General features: G+C 38.3%; 1 protein-coding gene across 1 annotated transcript in view; it reads left to right on the top strand.

The window, feature by feature from the left end:
- PLEKHG7 (pleckstrin homology and RhoGEF domain containing G7) overlaps positions 1 to 23,661 on the top strand; it is a 178,844-nt gene that overhangs the window by 110,041 nt on the left and 45,142 nt on the right. The window contains exon 12 of the mRNA XM_053716903.1: positions 9,040 to 9,155. Coding sequence (XP_053572878.1) covers positions 9,040 to 9,155 — 116 coding nt within the window. The remainder of the gene's footprint in view (positions 1 to 9,039; positions 9,156 to 23,661) is intronic.

Below are 23,661 nucleotides of genomic sequence, written 5' to 3'. Positions count from 1 at the left end.
TCAATGTATGGAGGTAATTGGTCTGATGGTCACTTCCATGGACCTCATTCCCTTGCTCTATTCCATTTGAGAGCTCTGCAATTATGCATGCTCAGACAATGGAACAGGGATCATTCGAATTTGTCTCAGAGAATAGATTAAGATCAGTTGACAAGAGACTCTCCCCCGTGGTGGCTTTCTCATGAGCATCTGTCTCAGGGCACATGCTTCCGGAGACCTTCCTGGGTGGGGAGCTGGGGAGCAGTCTGGGACTCGTTAAGGTCACAGGGACTCTGGACTCTGGAGGAGTCTGCTCTCCCCATAAATATCTTGGAGTTGAGTGATTTACAATGCTCTGATGGCTTGGCCTCAGTTGTCCTTAGCCCAGCTTATCAGGTTCCAGTCAGACAATATCACCTCAGTGGCCTACATCAACCACCAAGGAGGAACTCGAAGTTTCTTAGCCATGAAGGAGGTGGCTCGGATTGTTCAGTGGGCAGAAACTCACAATTGCTGTCTATCTGCCATCCACATTCCAGGAGTGGACAACTCAACAATTTCCTGAGCAGACAGACATTTCATCCTGGGGAGTGGTCTCTTCATCCAGAGGTGTTCTCCAGGTTAACCCTCAGATGGGGGGTGCTGGAGTTGGATCTGATGGCATCTCGGCAGAACGCCAAGCTTCCAAGGTACGGGTCAAGGTCAAAAGATCCACAGGCCGCTTTGCTAGATGCTCTGGTGTTCCTTGGGATTTCATTCTAGCATACTTGTTTCCCTCGTTTGCTCTCCTTCCACAAGTCATTGCTCGTATCAAACAGGAGAGAGTATTGGTAATTCTAATGGCTCCTGCTTGGCCTCGCAGGATCTGGTATGCAGACCTAGTGAAGATGTCATCTCTTCCACCTTGGAGGTTGCCTCTGAGGAAGGACCTTCTAACTCAGAGTCCATTCCTTAATCCAAATCTCGTTTTTCCAAAGCTGACTGCTTGGAGATTAAATGCCTAGTTCTGTCTTAGCATGGTTTTTCTGAGTCGGTCATTGAGACCCTGATTCAGGATTGCAAGCCTGTTACTAGTAAGATTTACCATAAGATATGGTGTAAATATCTTTATTGGTGTGAATCCAAGGGCTACTCTTGGAGTAGGGTCAGTAATTCCTAGGATTTTGTCTTTTCTTCAGGTAGGTCTGGAGAAGGGTTTGTCAGTCAGTGCTCTGAATGGGCCAGATTTCTGCATTACCCATTTTGTTACACAAGCGTCTGGCGGATTTGCCAGATGTGCAATCCTTTTGTCAGGCCCTGGTCAGAATCAGGCCTGTGTTTAAGTCTGTTGCTCCTCCTTGGAGCCTTAATCTTGTTCTTAAAGTTTTGCAACAGGTTCAGTTTGAGCCATTGCATTCCGTAGATATTAAGTTGTTATCTTGGAAGGTTTTGTTTCTTATTGCTATCTCTTCTGGTCGGAGAGTCTTGGAACTCTCGTATTTGCAGTGTGATTCGCCTTACCTTATCTTTCATGCTGATAAGGCGGTTCTTCGTACTAAGTTGGGTTTTCTTCCTAAAGTGGTTTCAGATACAAATATTAATCAGGAAATTGTTGTTCCTTCTCTATGTTCGAATCATTCTTCTCATAAGGAACGTCTGTTGCACAACTTGGACGTTGTGCGTGCTCCAAAATTCTACCAACAGGCGACTAAGGATTTTCGCCAGTCCTCTACCCTGTTTGTCTGTTTCTCTGGATAGCGTAAAGGTCAGAAGGCTACTGCTACTTCTCTTTCCCTCTGGTTGAGAAGTATAATTTGTTTTGCTTATGAGACTGCTGGTCAGCAGCCTCCTGAGAGAATTACAGCTCATTTCACGTGGGCTGTCTCCTTTTGTTGGGCTTTCAAAAATGAAGCATCTGTGAAACTCTTTTGCATACTTTTTCAAAATTTTACAAATGTGATACTTTTTGCCTCGGCTGAGGCTTCTTTTGGGAGAAAGGTTCTTCAAGCGGTGGTGCCTTCTGTTTAGGTTTGCCTGTCTTGTTCTCCCTTCCTACTCATCTGTGTCCTCTAGCTTGGGTATTGGTTTCCACTAGTAATTGATGACGTTGTGGACTCTCCATATCTTAGGAAAAGAAAACAAAATTTATGCTTACCTGATAAATTTCTTTCTTTCCGGATATGGAGAGTCCATGACCTCACCCTTTAGTTTAAGACAGTTATTTTTTGTCTAAACCTCATGCACCTCTACACCTTTGTGTTATTCCTTTTTCCATTCTCCTTCAGTCGAATGACTGAGGATTATGGGTAAGGGAGTGACACTTAACAGCTTTGCTGTGGTGCTCTTTGCCTCCTCCTGCTGGCCAGGAGTGATATTCCCACTAGTAATTGATGACAGCGTGGATTCTCCATATCCGGAAAGAAATTTATCAGGTAAGCATAAATTTTGTTTTTACAATAATCACACTTTCAGTTTGAAAATCTAGTAGAGCAGACATTTTACACTCTGACTTGTTGCTAAGATGGAATTTTATGCCAATGTTCACCTATGGAGATTTCAGGCTTATGTGCTGTATTGTATGCACCTGTTAGCAGTAGGTGTGGCTAGAACTCCTGAACTCAATAATAATAATGTCCAAATACTTTTAGCCATATAGTGTGTATGCATGTGTGTGTGTGTGTATAGACAAGCAGACTAAGGACATGGATTACTGGAACCATGTCTTGTGGTCCGATGAGACCAAGATAAACTTATTTGGTTCAGATGGTATCAAGCGTGTGTGGCGGCAACCAGGTGAGGAGTACAAAGACAAGTGTGTCTTGCCTACAGTCAAGCATGGTGGTGGGAGTGTCATGGTCTGGGCCTGCACGAGTGCTGCCGGCACTGGGGAGCTACAGTTCATTGAAGGAACCATTATTGCCAACATGTACTGTGACATACTGAAGCAGAGCATGATCCCCTCCCTTCAGAGACTGGGCCACAGGGCAGTATTCCAACATGATAATTACCCCAAACACACCTCTAAGATGACCACTGCCTTGCTAAACAAGCTGAGGACAAAGATGATGGACTGGCCAAGCATGTCTCCAGACCTAAACCCTATTGAGCATCTGTGGGGCATCATCTAATGGAAGGTGGGGGAGCACAAGGTCTCTAACATCCACCAGCTCTGTGATGTTGTCATAGAGGAGTGGAAAAGGACTCCAGTCGCAGCCTGTGAAGCTCTGGTGAACTCCATGCCCAAGAGGCTTAAGGCAGTGCTGGAAAATAATGGTGGCCACACAAAATATTGACACTTTGGGCCCACATTTCCACTTAGGGGGTGTACTCACTTTTGTTGCCAAAGGTTTAGACGTTAATGGCTGTATGCTGAGCTATTTTGAGGGGACAGCAAATTGATACTGTTATACAGGCTGTACACTCACTACTTTACATTGTAGCAAAGTGTCATTTCTTCAGTGTTGTCACATGAAAAGATATAATAAAATATTTACAAAAATGTGAGCGGTGTACTCACTTTTGTGAGATACTGTGTGTGTGTATATATATATATGTGTGTGTGTGTGTGTGTGTCATAGTACAGTACATCAATAATTTCAATGCATATGTCAGATTAACTATCCAGATTGATCAAAGTCAGACTTTATATTATCGACGTGATAATTTAGTTGAATATGATGAGAAAAGATAATGTCCATTAAAAGCTTACTTTGTATAGGAAACTCCTAAACTTTAAAAGCATCAATATCATACACTGGGATTGCTTTGCACGGCTACATTACTAATGGTTCTGTGTGCTTTCATGATGTGTATCTATTGCAGTGCCAAATGAATCAGGTGATGATAATAATAAGTTTGTATATTAAAATAAGGAAAGTTACACATGCTGCAGGGTAACCATGGCGGAACATGTATTGTGCCTCTGGACATCACATGAATAGCACTGATGAACAGAACAACACATAATCCTCCCTGCACACCCTGCAGCAGGTGTAAAGATAAAGCAGTTAACACTCTAGTTGAAATTGATTACAACAGTTTGCTTTGGATGTTCAGTACCAGCACAGTATAGATAGATAGTAGCTGCTCCTGGTGCCTTTCAGTTGCTACATAAAGCTTCTGTGAACTATGGCTCTCTAACTCAGTGATTTTTAACCTTTTTTTTGCCGTGGCACACTTTTTTACATTAAAAAATCCTGTGGCACACCACCATCCCAAAATTTAAAAAAAAATCACACATTGTAGCCTAATACAGCATATATATATACACATACACACAAACACACACATACTGTATGTATTGTGCTGTTATGCCATGCCTCCTACAAACTACCCCTGCACTGGGAGTAAAAAACAAGCAAAGTTTAAAAAATATGTCACACTGTTGTCAGTCTGCCGTGGCACACCTGAGGATCTCTCACGGCACACTAGTGTGTCACGGCAGACTGGTTGAAAAACACTGCTCTAACTTACTTCACACATGACTGCAGTCAGATCAGAGCCATTACCACTGTAATTCAGTGTGCTTTTTGTTAGCAAGCTAGAAGCTGCTCTCCCTTCAGAATTTCTACGCCTGCTGAGGGAACGTTTTACAGGTGCTTTTGCTTGTAAGCAATTGCTAGTCATTTTTTTACTGTAGGGACTTTTATGTTCCTTTAATTAAAGTTACTGCTAAAGTCCCTTTAACACCTACACGTTTGTACATCGCTTATGCTATTCATGGATATTGTCTGCAATTTGATGTAGAAATGATTTTCAATTATTTCTAAATAAATGTAAATGTGTTGATAGTGATAAACAATTATTTTCCTCAACTGAAATAAACTGTTACTGGTTAATTAAAGGCTCCACATATTACCATACCATAGCCAAGTAGTCATAGTGCCTAAACCTGCTTTTCCAGAATACAAAACCAGCAGACAGTTATTGGGTATTAAATCCTAATGTGTACTTCCTGTGCATCACATCGAATGAATATAAACTGAATAATCACAATGCGCTTTTAATCTAGTTCTGTGACTGATATTTTAAGATTTGTTTATAACATGAAAAGCACTGTTGACATATTAACCCTTAAAATGTCTATTGAGGACCGAACAAAGCAGGCAAATGTATTTTATTTTGTTTTCATATTTATGAATCATTAGACATTTAACTCAGTATTATTCATTAGATAGACATTTAACTCAGTATTAAACCCCTGAGGTCAAAAAGCATTCAGATAAGAGGCAGCCTTCAAGAGCTTAGAAATTAGCATATGAGCCTACCTAGGTTTAGATTTTAAATGAACACTAAAGTCAAAATTAAACTTTCATGATTCAGATAGAGCAGCAATTTTAAACAACTTTCAAATTTACTTCCATGAACAAAATGTGCCCAGTCTTTTTATATTTACACTTTTTGAGTCATCAGCTCCTGAATACGTGCAAGAATTCACAGAAAATATGCATTTGTGATTGGCTGATGGCTGTCACATGATACAGGGGGAGTGGAAAAAGACATAACTTTGAAATTTGTCAGAAACAAATCTACTACTCATTTGAAGTTCAGATTAATTGCTAGTGCATTGTCTTGTTATCATGCATCCGTTGATTATGGAAATATACTGTATTTACTGGTCCTTTAAGAAAGAATACCCAGAAAACAAAGCAAATTTGATGATAAAAGTAAATTGGCAAGTTGTTTAAAATGACAAGCCCTATCTGAATCATGAAAGTTTAATTCTATTATTTTGTAATAGTTTGATTAAAAGTTATGTGTTTTTATCCTGTGTTTAGTATATAGTAGCATACTATAGTATCAAAACCCCTGTCATTTATTCTGTGTGCTATTTTATGCATCTTCTCTTTCTCTGTTAGTTTTTGTAGTTATTGCTGGCATAAGTACTTCACTGGTGCATACACTCAGGTTTGTGGTTTCAGGGATTTGACAGGGTGTGTATTGGTCCACTTAGTTTTCTGGATCAATTCCAGGATTTTTTTCCCACCTATACTTAAAGGGACAGTTTACCATAGAATCTGAATCATGAAAGTTTAATTTTGACTATACCGTCCCTTTAAAGAGACATAAAACAAGTTGGGATAGAGACAAAATAATATAATAAGTACTTTAATTACTTTACCTGCAAATGTATACTGCAGTTCAGCACCATTAACCCTTTCTTTTTAGTTTCTGAATTGTAAAGCTCTAACTCCCCCCCCCACATTTCCTTCTATGGCTGTATCTATATCTATAGTTTTGGTAGAAGGCAAAAGTGAACAGGGATTATCTGCTGGAGCATGCCTAGAAGCTGTGAACTCAGTTGAAATACGTCTGTGTCTAAACACTGATAAGGGGGTGAAGCACAGTGCTCTAGACAGCATGGCTAAGTAAGTATTTTTGAAAATTATTTTAAAATACTTGCTAGAAATTTAAAAAAAAATTTTTATGCAAACTATTTTAAATTAATTAGCCCTTTTATGATATGCACAGATCTCAACCTGTTTTATGGCACTTTAAGTATAAAAAACGTTCAGTATAGGAAGGAATACCACCAGCAAAATCAGCTATTTCAAATGCCGATATAGGACCAGCTTATGAGTGGACCCTTTAACCCCTTAAAACTGCTTTGTGCAGTTATACTTTAAAAAAAATAAAAATGCTCATATTTTTTATTGATAAAAAGGAACAAAACTCTTTATTTGGGGGGCAATTGTGAGACATTTTGTTTAAATTAACAAGCGATCTGACCTCTGGTTAACTTTCGGTAAGCAAATTGCTACCACGAGTTTGCGGTAGCATTAACCAGCCACTCGTAATGTCTGGTTATTTAACGTGCACCCGTAAACGGGTGAATTAGCCCATTTACAGGCGCACTTTAAATTTGCACTCCACTTGTAATCTAGCCCATACTGGTAAAGGAGCTATTTTTAAACTGTTTAATACACCCCGGAAGGTAAGATGGATCATTGGGAACAAATTAAAGGGGAGAAAAACTGAGGGTACGCTATACCTTTAATTACGGTTCTATAATATGCCTGTATATTTTTTAATGTTCTCTACCTTGTGTGTGTTATATAAATCAAATAGGATTAGATCTGCATCAAGTAACAAACTGTGGAGAGGAATAAGATAAAAAGCTGTAGCTATTTCATTTATACTATTTATTATATTAACGGCACTAACCGAGCCTTTGTTGACTCACATAAATTATGTCTCCTTGGATAAAATTGTTATCAGAGCCCAGCAGTAAACAAAAGCTACTTTGTGCATTAAGCGATCCAGATTTATTAACTAGATTAAACAATACTTGTACGTTAGCACTTATTATGCTGGCAGTCAGCTATTCAAATCTTTCATGTAATGTACACGTTTTATGGAAATATTAATCTCATAAAATATTTATTAAAGTGACTTGCATTGTGTTTTTAAACAAATTGCAAACACCAGATCTGACAATCCCAACAGAGTATTTATATCACAAACATGAAATGTTAATATACATCTCTGCATAGATGTCCTGGAGAGCGTGGAAGTTTGACCAATGAGGACTAGAGACAATGAACTCACGGCATTCACTTGCCAAAGGGATTGTAAACACCTTGTAATTATAGGACATTTCTGTTGTGTTGCTATAGAATAATATAACAGCCAAGTCTTAATGTTTTTAAAACAAATCTTTTTTTATTTAAAGGGACTGTATAACACCAATTTTCATATAAATGCATGAAATAGACACTCCTATAAAGAATATGCACAGATGCTAAAAATCCAGTATACAACCTTTTTAAAAAGCTCCCAGTTTAGCACTTTTGATTAGGTTGACTGGAACACCCAGTGAAAGCAGACACTGCCCCTCCCCCTTCCTCTGCATATGAAAAGATTATTTACACAAACAGGAGCAAGCTGTAGTAGGTATACGTCGGTATTCTCCTAAAACTTTGGGGATTGGTTAGGAGTCTGAAAATCAATACAATGTTATTTAAAAATAAGCAAAACTATTCACTAAAACTATTGGTTCAAAGAAAAATCTAGTGTATGATGTCCCTTTTAAGTTCTTATTTCAGTAGCCAAACTCCACCCACCATTTGCCATATTTGGATGAACCAATCTGGACTTTAGTCTGGAGACAGCAAGGCTAGTCACTGTCGTAAAGTTAGTATTAAATGCATTGTTTTGCAGTTGTTATCTGATAAAGCCAATTAGGTACAGGTAGGCTGCAGAATTAATCTTGAGATGTCAGCAAAGGTGTATTTCAAGTTTTGAGAATAAGAAATTGCTCAATATTCAGAGCTAAAATACATGGAAAAGGGGCAAAATAAATAATGAACATATATTGCAAAGTTGTACTCATAGCCAAACATGTTATATAAAAATCTCAAGTTATATAAAAATGTAAAGTTGTTTATTGTCTCTTTAAATGAACAATTATTTGCCAATTGTTCCAAGATGTTCTGCTACATCCACTGATTATGTTGTACTTCAGTTAACAAGATGCTAAATGTAATTTTGTTTTTAATTTGCAATATATTGAAATGATTCTAATATAGAGGGTAGGTACGTCTTCAACAGAATTTGAATTTGGTGGTCTAATCCCTTCTTGTTGTATACTTCCATAAATGTCTGTCTCAACCAATAGAAAACAAGCAGTTAGACAAGCCAAAGCATTTCAGTACACTTATTTATTTAAGGCAAAATTTGAATATTTAGAAAACATTTGACGTTTTTGTTTATCAAATGTAATATTCAGTTATAGAATGAAAATGTAAACAGTGTAATGTTACATTAAAATATTCAAATACCCATGTAAGTCTAGAGGAATCCATATTTCAACTGTAGCATTAAAAGTTATATTTTATAATAGGAATGTTACATTTGAGTGTTGTTAAATGTTATATTCACTATTCATTTTTATTTTCAGAATATAGAAACATTTATATAGAGGACTATTCATTCTACAAATTGAATGTAGAAATTACAACATTCAAACCATCCCTGTCGAAATGTAGAACATAAATATAGCTTTCTCTAAATATAGCTTTTCTCTCTTATAAAGGAAAATTTTGAAGAAACTAATGCACCTTTTTATTTTTTACATTTCAGGGGATCTTGAAGGAAAGGTGAAATGGCTGGATAACTCTCAGAAATTCAAACAGCTCCAGGAGGTTATAGCTTGGCCTTGTTTATGGGAAAGGGATAAAAGGTTTTTTGTCCCTGAGGTAATTAACATTTGTTTGAAAACAATTATATCATATTATGTTATACAATGCTCAGTGCAGAATTATTAGGCAAGTTGTATTTTTGAGGATTAATTTTTTTATTGAACAACAACCATGTTCTCAATGAACCCAAAAAACTGATTAATATCAAAGCTGAATAGTTTTGGAAGTAGTTTTTAGTTTGTTTTTAGTTTTAGCTATTTTAGGGGGATATCTGTGTGTGCAGGTGACTATTACTGTGCATAATTATTAGGCAACTTAACAAAAAACAAATATATACCCATTTCAATTATTTATTTTTACCAGTGAAACCAATATAACATCTCAGCATTCACAAATATACATTTCTGACATTCAAAAACAAAACAAAAACAAATCAGTGACCAATATAGCCACCTTTCTTTGCAAGGACACTCAAAAGCCTGCCATCCATGGATTCTGTCAGTGTTTTGATCTGTTCACCATCAACATTGCGTGCAGCAGCAACCACAGCCTCCCAGACACTGTTCAGAGAGGTGTACTGTTTTCCCTCCTTGTAAATCTCACATTTGATGATGGACCACAGGTTCTCAATGAGGTTCAGATCAGGTGAACAAGGAGGCCATGTCATTAGATTTTCTTCTTTTATACCCTTTCTTGCCAGCCACGCTGTGGAGTACTTGGACGTGTGTGATGGAGCATTGTCCTGCATGAAAATCATGTTTTTCTTGAAGGATGCAGACTTCTTCTTACCACTGCTTGAAGAAGGTGTCTTCCAGAAACTGGCAGTAGGACTGGGAGTTGAGCTTGACTCCATCCTCAACCCGAAAAGGCCCCACAAGCTCATCTTTGATGATACCAGCCCAAACCAGTACTCCACCTCCACCTTGCTGGCGTCTGAGTCGGACTGGAGCTCTCTGCCCTTTACCAATCCAGCCACGGGCCCATCCATCTGGCCCATCAAGACTCACTCTCATTTCATCAGTCCATAAAACCTTAGAAAAATCAGTCTTGAGATATTTCTTGGCCCAGTCTTGACGTTTCAGCTTGTGTGTCTTGTTCAGTGGTGGTCGTCTTTCAGCCTTTCTTACCTTGGCCATGTCTCTGAGTATTGCACACCTTGTGCTTTTGGGCACTCCAGTGATGTTGCAGCTCTGAAATATGGCCAAACTGGTGGCAAGTGGCATCTTGGCAGCTGCACACTTGACTTTTCTCAGTTCATGGGCAGTTATTTTGCGCCTTGGTTTTTCCACACGCTTCTTGCGACCCTGTTGACTATTTTGAATGAAACGCTTGATTGTTCGATGATCACGCTTCAGAAGCTTTGCAATTTTAAGAGTGCTGCATCCCTCTGCAAGATATCTCACTATTTTTGACTTTTCTGAGCCTGTCAAGTCCTTCTTTTGACCCATTTTGCCAAAGGAAAGGAAGTTGCCTAATAATTATGCACACCTGATATAGGGTGTTGATGTCATTAGACCACACCCCTTCTCATTACAGAGATGCACATCACCTAATATGCTTAATTGGTATTAGGCTTTCGAGCCTATACAGCTTGGAGTAAGACAACATGCATAAAGAGGATGATGTGGTCAAAATACTCATTTGCCTAATAATTCTGCACTCCCTGTATGGAGTTTCAATGATACATATGTAGATTAAAAAAAAATATATTGCACATTTACATTCCACATCCACTGTCTTGGCTTTTCCCACAAATCCATTCTCTCAACAAATCCTGCTGCTTCTTTCTGTGGGACCAAAATCCGGGGACACTCCTTGTGCCACGAGTAATCTGGTTTAATCATGTCTGGACTATTGCAACTTGTTTCTGATTGGCTGGCTTCTCAACAGATTATATCTTCAGTCCTTTATAAATGCCGCTATCAGTCTTATCCATCTCATCCACTATTTCATCTCCAGTGGCTCTGTGTCAGTCCTTTCACTGGTTTCTATCATCCTCCATGATCATATTTGAAATTCTAACCCTAGTGCACTAGGTCTAATCTCTATATGCTTTGTAAGATGCTTCTTTCCCTCTACATCTGACCTATGACCACAGGTAGACTCCCAAATTTATTCTGAAATTAGTGCTGTGGAATTTGTTGGCGCTTTACAAATACCTGATAATAATAATTAATCCAAACTTTGTAATTAATATTTAAAATAATAATAATAATATATATATATATATATATATATATATATATATATATATACATTAAATTACCAGATCCTTCCCACTTGTAGGGCATCCGCCTGGGTGCAAAACTTGAACAAAATACAGCAGCCAAAGAAAGATGCACTCACAGAACTTTCACAACAAAAATGGAGTTACTTTATTTGTAACGTTTTCGGAGATCAGGTCTCCTTCATCAGCATGATTTTATTTTTAAGAAAAGGAATAATAATGTTTTTTAATAATTTCATAAATAAAATTATAAATTATATTTACATATTTTAGCCTATATATAAATATTTTTTTTTTTTTTAATTATTCTATAAACATTCATATATAGCTATACATTTTGGAATAAATTTTATTGTATGTACATACATACAGGGAGTGCAGAATTATTAGGCAAGTTGTATTTTTGAGGATTAATTTTATTATTGAACAACAACCATGTTCTCAATGAACCCAAAAAACTAATTAATATCAAAGCTGAATAGTTTTGGAAGTAGTTTTTAGTTTGTTTTTAGTTATAGCTATTTTAGGGGGATATCTGTGTGTGCAGGTGACTATTACTGTGCATAATTATTAGGCAACTTAACAAAAAACAAATATATACCCATTTCAATTATTTATTTTTACCAGTGAAACCAATATAACATCTCAACATTCACAAATATACATTTCTGACATTCAAAAACAAAACAAAAACAAATCAGTGACCAATATAGCCACCTTTCTTTGCAAGGACACTCAAAAGCCTGCCATCCATGGATTCTGTCAGTGTTTTGATCTGTTCACCATCAACATTGCGTGCAGCAGCAACCACAGCCTCTCAGACACTGTTCAGAGAGGTGTACTGTTTTCCCTCCTTGTAAATCTCACATTTGATGATGGACCACAGGTTCTCAATGGGGTTCAGATCAGGTGAACAAGGAGGCCATGTCATTAGATTTTCTTCTTTTATACCCTTTCTTGCCAGCCACGCTGTGGAGTACTTGGACGCGTGTGATGGAGCATTGTCCTGCATGAAAATCATGTTTTTCTTGAAGGATGCAGACTTCTTCCTGTACCACTGCTTGAAGAAGGTGTCTTCCAGAAACTGGCAGTAGGACTGGGAGTTGAGCTTGACTCCATCCTCAACCCGAAAAGGCCCCACAAGCTCATCTTTGATGATACCAGCCCAAACCAGTACTCCACCTCCACCTTGCTGGCGTCTGAGTCGGACTGGAGCTCTCTGCCCTTTACCAATCCAGCCACGGGCCCATCCATCTGGCCCATCAAGACTCACTCTCATTTCATCAGTCCATAAAACCTTAGAAAAATCAGTCTTGAGATATTTCTTGGCCCAGTCTTGACGTTTCAGCTTGTGTGTCTTGTTCAGTGGTGGTCGTCTTTCAGCCTTTCTTACCTTGGCCATGTCTCTGAGTATTGCACACCTTGTGCTTTTGGGCACTCCAGTGATGTTGCAGCTCTGAAATATGGCCAAACTGGTGGCAAGTGGCATCTTGGCAGCTGCACACTTGACTTTTCTCAGTTCATGGGCAGTTATTTTGCGCCTTGGTTTTTCCACACGCTTCTTGCGACCCTGTTGACTATTTTGAATGAAACGCTTGATTGTTCGATGATCACGCTTCAGAAGCTTTGCAATTTTAAGAGTGCTGCATCCCTCTGCAAGATATCTCACTATTTTTGACTTTTCTGAGCCTGTCAAGTCCTTCTTTTGACCCATTTTGCCAAAGGAAAGGAAGTTGCCTAATAATTATGCACACCTGATATAGGGTGTTGATGTCATTAGACCACACCCCTTCTCATTACAGAGATGCACATCACCTAATATGCTTAATTGGTATTAGGCTTTCGAGCCTATACAGCTTGGAGTAAGACAACATGCATAAAGAGGATGATGTGGTCAAAATACTCATTTGCCTAATAATTCTGCACTCCCTGTATGGAGTTTCAATGATACATATGTAGATTAAAAAAAAATATATTGCACATTTACATTCCACATCCACTGTCTTGGCTTTTCCCACAAATCCATTCTCTCAACAAATCCTGCTGCTTCTTTCTGTGGGACCAAAATCCGGGGACACTCCTTGTGCCACGAGTAATCTGGTTTAATCATGTCTGGACTATTGCAACTTGTTTCTGATTGGCTGGCTTCTCAACAGATTATATCTTCAGTCCTTTATAAATGCCGCTATCAGTCTTATCCATCTCATCCACTATTTCATCTCCAGTGGCTCTGTGTCAGTCCTTTCACTGGTTTCTATCATCCTCCATGATCATATTTGAAATTCTAACCCTAGTGCACTAGGTCTAATCTCTATATGCTTTGTAAGATGCTTCTTTCCCTCTACATCTGACCTATGACCACAGGTAGACTCCCAAATTTATTCTGAAATTAGTGCTGTGGAATTTGTTGGCGCTTTACAAATACCTGATAATAATAATTAATCCAAACTTTGTAATTAATATATAAAATAATAATAATATATATATATATATATATATATATATATATATATATATATATACATTAAATTACCAGATCCTTCCCACTTGTAGGGCATCCGCCTGGGTGCAAAACTTGAACAAAATACAGCAGCCAAAGAAAGATGCACTCACAGAACTTTCACAACAAAAATGGAGTTACTTTATTTGTAACGTTTTCGGAGATCAGGTCTCCTTCATCAGCATGATGATGAAGGAGACCTGATCTCCGAAAATGTTACAAATAAAGTAACTCCATTTTTGTTGTGAAAGTCCTGTGAGTGCACCTTTCTTTGGCTGCTGTATATATATATATATATATATATATATAAAAGTCCCAAAAAAGGTTTTGCACTCCTAATCCACAAGGTAGCATCAGCCAGGGTGCATATGTCTAAAACATTATGCAGAAATCCAGAAAAAGACTGCACTCACTGGGCTTATAGTTAAAAAAAAAAAACAACTTTTTAATATTCGATGTTAAAATGGGGAAATTGGCATGACGTTTCAGTTCTGTAGTAGCACCTTTATAAAATGTTCCCAAAGAAGAAAAGAAAATCTCAGTGCAGGTGCATCCTCAGCGTGATGTGCCAAAGGAAAATATAAAAGTCACAAGACCTCAGCGTATTTAAACACCTCCCATGTGAGCAATCAGCTGTAACAATTTCCAGATGAGTGTGATACGTGTGTGTGTTGCAGACGAGCATGTCCTGCTCTCAGCCGGTGGCTAGTCAATTTCTGATTGGTGTGAGTCATTCCACATTCAGGCCAATCATGTTGTAGGGACTCCACATGGCTAATTTGCATATCCGACAACACAGATGTTAGGCCCTGCCCATCTGGCTCGTGTCTTGATGTAAATTGAATCATTTTAAACCGAAGGCAGTACATAAAACCGGATGTCAATCACACAGTCCTTGGCATCATTTCTACAACTAGGACACAATGCTCCATATTCGTGCCTCACATATAGCGGGTATATACATCATATATAATACTCCTCACTCTTGTAACCAATTGACAAAGTTTTGAACAAGGTGTTATAGGCGCATTCAGGTAGAAGTAAGAAGTCAGTCTGTAGATCACACATGTTTATAGTGGGATGAAGGAAAGCTCATATGGTAGAGCTCTTATCCAGAGGTAAAAAGGCATAGAAGCCAGAATAGATACATACTTTAGAAAAAGTTAAATTCAATAGTATACACATTGCACATAATAGAGGGAGTATCTAAGTCCAATATCCTGAGGTTCACTGCATTCTAAGGATAAGGATACCACATTTTCGGTATCAAGTGCAGGATCTCTATATTGTAATTTATTTTTATTTTAATTTAGCCAATGAATGGTCCGAAGTCCAGTTTTATGTTTAGTCCCTTCGGGGGATACTGTGTCTAACATAAATATCCACCTGGACTCGTGTTGTAGTAGCATCCTTGCGCGGTCCCCACCCCTCCTCTGTGGTGGGATGTGGTAAATTATCATGCTGTGCAAACTTTACCTATTGTCTCTGTGTGTGACAAAATGTCGTGCCACCGGAAGATCCGATTCCCAATTTTTTAGTGCCTCTCTGTGGTTGGCCATTCTGTCTTTAAAAGTAGTTGTTGTTTTCCCCATGTAAAAAAGGGAACATGGGCATATAAGCATGTTTAAGACATATGTGCTGCTACATGTTAGTCAATGCCGTATGGAGTATCTTTTGTTCTTATGTGGATGTTAAAAGGAGTCGCCTACATGCATGTTGTTACAAGTTACACAGACTCCACAACTAAAGCATCAACCTTTTAGATTTTAGCCACATTTCCTGCTGGTAGCATTGCTTGGGGTCTGTCTTGACCAGTAGGTTCCTGATGTTCCTTGCTCTGCAATATACCAGCCTCGCTGGTTTCTGTTTCCAATTAGCAAGGCTCTTATTGGTCCCCAGGATGTCCCATCTATTACGTATAGATTGTTGTATGGTGGAATGCATCAGGGTATAGGTGGTGACAAACTTAAGTTGTTGGTCTGTTGTGGGTTCCTTCTGAATCGAAGTTAAGAGCATCTCTTGCATGTAGTGATCCAGTTTACCTCTAGCAGCCATAATGTCTCTTCTGTCATGTCCTCTCTGTTCAAGTTTGTCACACATAGTCAAGTTGGGATACAAGTAGATCTGGTTTGGAGTTATTTCTTACCACTCTGGTCAGTTGAGAGATGACGACCCCCATCTTTTGGTGCCTAGGATGATAGCTAGAGGCCAATAGTAAAGAGTTTTTTTATCTGTTGTTTTAGAGTATATGGAGGTCATACATTTAATTTCCTGATCATATCTTTTTTTGAATAGGTTTAAATCTAGGAAATGTATTTTATTTAAATCACATTCCATCTTAAACTTAATGGGGGTATCCATATGGTTACAATTCTGTACCCAACTCTTTAAACTTTCAGGACTGCCCCTCCACAGGAGAAACAGATCATCAATATATCTTGTGTAAAATGTTATGTTGGGATGTTGTAGGGGGTTTCATTATTTCAGACTCATACCGTCCATAACATGTAAATATTGGCATAGACTGGGCCATTTTTGACCCCATGGCAGTTCCTGCTGTCTGTAAATAATAATAGTTCTCAAAACTAAAATAATTTTTGGTAAGTCATTGTTCCATGAGTTCCAACAAAAACTCCAAAGGTGGACCTTGATAATTAGAATTACCAGTGACTATGGACTTGACAGGGGGATAACTGTATATAAGCTTTCAACATCCATAGTCACCAGAATGCCATCGGTCTCCCAGTGGGATAATAAATGGACGTATGTATCTTTTACTAAAGATACATACGTCCATTTATTATCCCACTGGGAGATCGATGACATTCTGGTGACTATGGACCTGACAGCTTCCAACCCCCCTTGAAGGGGGATAACTGTATATAAGCTTTCAACATCCATAGTCACCAGAATGTCATCGGTCTCCCAGTGGGATAATAAATGGACGTATGTATCTTTAGTAAAAGATATAGAATTGGAGTTTTTGGAAAGTCAGTGGTAAGAAATTCACTCTCATGTACCGTGATGTAGTTCATCTGTAAGGCCCAATTAATAGTCTGATTAATGATCTTTTTGAACTGATCGGTAGGGTTAGAGGGCAATCTCATATAAGTGGATGTGTCTTACAATTGGCGTATAGCCTCCAATCTATAGTCACTATAGTCTTAAATCACTATAGTGCCCCCCCTTATCGGCTGGGCGAATAGTGATAGTGGTATCATCCATAAGGGTACTTAGTGCTGTCTGTTCTAGCTTGGAGATATTAGAAAATATACGGTGTCTGATCTAGTCTCACAGTCTGAACGTATAAGTCTAGTGAAGCTTTTTATTGAAGAATTGGTTATCAGAGGGTCAAATTTAGATGGAGCTTTAAAGGTAATATCAGTTTGTGTAGGTGTTTTGTCCTTAAAAAACTCTTTTTTATATTTAGTTGTCTCTGAAATCGGTAAACATCTACCGCAGTCTGAAAGGCGTCATGTCTTGGTGTAGGGATAAAGGAAAGGCCTCTATTTAACAGTTTGGTCTCATCCTCTGTGAGTAGTCTTGAACTAAGATTGTAAACTATATTTGTTTCCTGTAAGTAGGTTTTCTTTTTGTACCCCCCTCGTCTGGTGTGTCGCCTTCTAAGTTTTTTGACTGAGTATTAGGGGTTTTGTTTGCTGATCTAGTAGTGATATTTCCCAGAGTGGGTTGTGAACCACACATTTTAATATTAGTGGTGGTATTATCACCCTCAGAGGACTCTCCACTACTTGTGTCAATTGTTTCAACAACGTTCTTAGTTCTATTAAAGTTGCGCCATCTTAGATTATATTCCCTGTGTCTATCTTCCTTACCATATAACCATTTGTAGATGCGTTTTTCACGGTAATCTCTTTCCACAGTGGAAAGTTTTCTGTTTTTAAAGGCTAACAAATCAGTTATATTTCTTAATAAGTGTATCAAGTTTGACCACCCAATTCTCTGTTTTGTCATCAGTCAGCACCTGATAACGCTCAGTTTTTATGATGTCAATTTCTATTTGAATTTTCCTTTCCAATCTGGAAACCTCCTCAATTGTTAATAAAATCAAACCATAGGAACACATTTAAAATACAGCACCATATAAAAAAATACTAGTTTTCCCTGCCTGTCACAACCTTCTGTGCCCAAGTTGTTGGATTGTTTTTTTATGTTCTGTCTAAAATGCAACTAACAGTTTATATTTATTTTGAAAACAACCTTTCTGATTACAATACTGCTGTCTTTCTGGGGGTACTATGTATACACAAGTAATACAAATGATATAAAACTACCTTTAGCCCACATGTATACACGGTATTATGACATGTAAATATTGCCTAAATTGCATAAGATATTGTTGGCTACAGTTGGTACCATCACCTCTACAAACAAATATTCCAAAATCCAAACTGTTCTTAAAACCAAACATTTTCCGGTCCCAAGCAGTTCGGATAAAGGGTTTTCTATCTGTATCATTTATTTTCAGCACCAAAACACACTCCCACCATCATCTCTTGTGCTTTTTGTGCTCTTGTCATTAGTCTATTAGGCTCTCAGTATGCAAAACTTTTCCTCTCCAAAAGGTATTTACTTAAGTCAAATATTCCCTTATGACCTACTTGACAGACTGTGACATCCATTGTGAACATAGTCTGTTTCTGATTTGCTTAGAACTCCACGCTAATCAACTTTACAGACAAATTACACTGAAATGAAATATCATTCTAGTCTGGTCAGCAAACTGCATGTAACTATTCTTCCTGGGGGACGTTTCCTAAAAATTATCTTAATCCCAACATCTAAGCTTTGTACAGAACAGAACCAGTGCTTTTAATTTCATGTATTAAAACTTATGCTTGGAAGTAAATCGGCAGAAATATCCTGAGCATTTATATTTTTAAGCACTTACAGAGAAAGTGGCATAATTCCATATTTAATCACTTTACCGTTACTCTAAAGTAATGGTAAATGATAGCAATATCCAAAAAGCTTATCGTGTTAAAAATTCTATGTCAATGTAAAACACTATAAACTTTTTTTTTAAACCAGTAATTTTATTAAGAAAATGTACTTTAATATTTTGACCATCATGATCTTTTTCTCCGCCCAGTAAATGTTCTCCTCTCTACACATATGTTCCAATGTGCGCTCCTGAGTTGTACTGAAACCGTGCATGCACACAACGTCCTGTGTGTGTGTATGTGTGTGTATATATATATATATATATATATATATATATATATATATTTATATTTATATATACAGGGAGTGCAGAATTATTAGGCAAATTAGTATTTTGACCACATCATCCTCTTTATGCATGTTGTCTTACTCCAAGCTGTATAGGCTCGAAAGCCTACTACCAATTAAGCATATTAGGTGATGTGCATCTCTGTAATGAGAAGGGGTGTGGTCTAATGACATCAACACCCTATATCAGGTGTGCATAATTATTAGGCAACTTCCTTTCCTTTGGCAAAATGGGTCAAAAGAAGGACTTGACAGGCTCAGAAAAGTCAAAAATAGTGAGATATCTTGCAGAGGGATGCAGCACTCTTAAAATTGCAAAGCTTCTGAAGCGTGATCATCGAACAATCGAGCGTTTCATTCAAAATAGTCAACAGGGTCGCAAGAAGCGTGTGGAAAAACCAAGGAGCAAAATAACTGCCCATGAACTGAGAAAAGTCAAGCGTGCAGCTGCCAAGATGCCACTTGCCACCAGTTTGGCCATATTTCAGAGCTGCAACATCACTGGAGTGCCCAAAAGCACAAGGTGTGCAATACTCAGAGACATGGCCAAGGTAAGAAAGGCTGAAAGACGACCACCACTGAACAAGACACACAAGCTGAAACGTCAAGACTGGGCCAAGAAATATCTCAAGACTGATTTTTCTAAGGTTTTATGGACTGATGAAATGAGAGTGAGTCTTGATGGGCCAGATGGATGGGCCCGTGGCTGGATTGGTAAAGGGCAGAGAGCTCCAGTCCGACTCAGACGCCAGCAAGGTGGAGGTGGAGTACTGGTTTGGGCTGGTATCATCAAAGATGAGCTTGTGGGGCCTTTTCGGGTTGAGGATGGAGTCAAGCTCAACTCCCAGTCCTACTGCCAGTTTCTGGAAGACACCTTCTTCAAGCAGTGGTACAGGAAGAAGTCTGCATCCTTCAAGAAAAACATGATTTTCATGCAGGACAATGCTCCATCACACGCGTCCAAGTACTCCACAGCGTGGCTGGCAAGAAAGGGTATAAAAGAAGAAAATCTAATGACATGGCCTCCTTGTTCACCTGATCTGAACCCCATTGAGAACCTGTGGTCCATCATCAAATGTGAGATTTACAAGGAGGGAAAACAGTACACCTCTCTGAACAGTGTCTGAGAGGCTGTGGTTGCTGCTGCACGCAATGTTGATGGTGAACAGATCAAAACACTGACAGAATCCATGGATGGCAGGCTTTTGAGTGTCCTTGCAAAGAAAGGTGGCTATATTGGTCACTGATTTGTTTTTGTTTTGTTTTTGAATGTCAGAAATGTATATTTGTGAATGTTGAGATGTTATATTGGTTTCACTGGTAAAAATAAATAATTGAAATGGGTATATATTTGTTTTTTGTTAAGTTGCCTAATAATTATGCACAGTAATAGTCACCTGCACACACAGATATCCCCCTAAAATAGCTATAACTAAAAACAAACTAAAAACTACTTCCAAAACTATTCAGCTTTGATATTAATTAGTTTTTTGGGTTCATTGAGAACATGGTTGTTGTTCAATAATAAAATTAATCCTCAAAAATACAACTTGCCTAATAATTCTGCACTCCCTGTATGTATGTACATACAATAAAATTTATTCCAAAATGTATAGCTATATATGAATGTTTATAGAATAATTAAAAAAAAAAAAAATATTTATATATAGGCTAAAATATGTAAATATAATTTATAATTTTATTTATGAAATTATTAAAAAACATTATTATTCCTTTTCTTAAAAATAAAATTAATGAAATCATTTTTTTTATTCCTATAATAAAATTAAAAATGAATTTATTACGAGGCTTAGTCTTCTAACAATTGATTTTCAATAATAACTACTGCAAATAGCGTTTTAAATAATGATAAAAATAATACAAATATTTATATTGAATCCCTTGTAACCTCTTACTGGAACCTATCCAAGTAAATACTAAATTGGAACCTAAGCTCTGATCCAGTATGTACTTTCCGTGGCCGCACTGTTATACGACGGACATTTGTCCGACAGACATTTGTGTAACGGATAATATTCCGACAGACAAATGGCCGTTGGATAACAGTCCGGCCACGTAATAGATAGATTAGATAGATTAGACAGATAGATTAGATAGATGCACAGACAGAGAATCAGAAAACGTGCGGGGTGGGACCGATGGTTAGGTTCCCAGAGGCGGTTGCGCCGTCCGAGGCTCTTAATAGAACAGTGCACTCTTGACCATATCTGCCCTTGGCCGAACTGGGAACATAGTCTCTCGGACATATGTCCGTCGGCATTATGTCTGAGAACTGTACTTTCAATTATTACGCATTCTCTAAATTATCACACATGTGCATGGTGATGTCTTTTATGAGTGTCGTTTGATTGGCTAATTACAGTATCTCACAAAAGTGAGTACATCCCTCACATTTTTGTAATTATTTTATATCTTTTCATGTGACAACACTGAAGAAATGACACTTTGCTACAATGTAAAGTAGTGAGTTTACTGCCTGTATAAAAGTGTAAATTTGCTGTCCCCTCAAAATAACTCAACACACAGCCATTAATGTCTAAACCATTGGCAACAAAAGTAAGTACACCCCTAAGTGGAAATGTCCAAATTGGGCCCAAAATGTCAATATTTTGTGTGGCCACCATTATTTTCCAGCTCTGCCTTAACCCTCTTGGGCAAGGAGGTTACCAGAGCTTCGCAAGTTGCCACTGTAGTCCTCTTCCACTCCTCCATGACAACATCACAGAGCTGGTGAATGTTAGAGCCCTTGTGCTCCCCTACCTTCTGTTTGAGGATGCCCCACAGATGCTCAATAGGGTTTAGGTCTGGAGACATGCTTGGCCAGTCCATCACTTTTACCCTCAGCTTCTTTAGCAAGGCAGTGGTCATCTTGGAGGTGTGTTTGGGGTCGATATCATGTTGGAATACTGCCCTGTGGCCCAGTATCCAAAGGGAGGGGATCATCTGCTTCAGTATGTCACAGTAAATGTTGGCATTCATGGCTCCCTCAATGAACTGTAGCTCCCTAGTGCCGGCAGCACTCATGCAGGCCCAGAGCATGACACTCCCACCACCATGCTTGACTCTAGGCAAGACACACTTGTCTTTGTACTCCTCACATGGTTACCGCCACACACGCTTGACACCATCTGAACCAAATAAGTTTATCTTGGTCTCATCGGACCACAGGACATGGTTCCAGTAATCCATGTCCTTAGTCTGCTTTTCTTCAGTAAACTGCGGGCTTTCTTGTGCATCATCTTTAGAAGAGGCTTCCTTCGGGGATGACAGCCATGCAAACCAATTTAATGCAGTGTGCGGCGTATGGTCTGAGCACTGATAGGCTGACCCCCCACCCCTTCAACCTCTGCAGCAATGCTGTCAGCACTCATACGTCTATTTCCAAAAGACAACCTCTGTATATGACGCTGAGCATGTACACTCAACTATTTTGGTCAACCATGGCGAGGCCTGTTCTGAGTGGAACCTGTCCTGTGAAACCGCTGCATGGTCTTTGCCCACCATGCTGCAGCTCAGTTTCAGGGTCTTGGCAATCTTCTTATAGCCTATGAAGAGCAACAATTCTTTTTTTTAGATCCTCAGAGAGTTCTTTGCCATGAGGTGCCATGTTGAACTTCCAGTGACCAGTATGAGGGAGTGTAAGAGCGATAACACCAAATTTAACTCACCTTCTCCCTATTCACACCTGAGACCTTGTAACACTGAGTCACATGACACTGGGGAGGGAAAATGGCTAATTGGGCCCAATTTGGACATTTCCACATAGGGGTGTACTCACTTTTGTTGCCAACAGTTTAGACATTAATGACTGTGTGTTGAGTTATTTTGAGGGGAGAGCAAATTTACACTGTTTAAACAGGCTGTACACTCACTGCTTTACATTGTAGCAAAGTGTCATTTCTATATCATATGAAAATATGATATAATAAGATATTTACAAAAATGTGAGGGGTGTACTCACTTTTGTGAGATACTGTACTTTTTAGATTTTTAGCACTATGAAGCATGTGTGTAGGCCATTGTATGTTACCCCACATTGTAAAAAGCAAGCTGTACAGCTAAGAATTTGATTGGTTGCTGACAAATCTGGAAAAAAATAGAATAATAAGGGGGGCAGGCTGAGGGACACGAGCCATGCAAGAATATAATTTGTTTTTTTTACACATTTCAGGCAATTTTCAATGAATAAAAAACGCTATTGATTTTAAATTTGCAAGCAGTTTGGTTGCCTATTATTTATTTTTGCTGCAAAGACATGATATTTTACAGCTCACTATTAAGATATTAAGATCTTCCTAGACTAGAGTCTTTGGTACCTCTGCTTTAATGTCTCTATTTCAGTACATTAGAAGCGCCTTAATATTTTTTCTCGGCCATTAAAATCCATTTGAAAATCAGACAATCATCTATTTATCTCATGCTATTCAAACTTGAAAACCTATTTTAGCTTGTTTCAAGCAATGTTTCTTGGTTGGTGCAGCTTTTTTAAAGTTTAGTAAATGCTCAATTCACATGTTAGTAAATACAATATGTTTTGTGTCATAAAAAGTGAATAATATCGC

The sequence above is a fragment of the Bombina bombina genome, chromosome 6 (assembly GCF_027579735.1).
Source record: "Bombina bombina isolate aBomBom1 chromosome 6, aBomBom1.pri, whole genome shotgun sequence".
NCBI classification, from domain to species: domain Eukaryota; kingdom Metazoa; phylum Chordata; class Amphibia; order Anura; family Bombinatoridae; genus Bombina; species Bombina bombina.
This window is presented reverse-complemented; position numbering and strand designations above follow the sequence as displayed.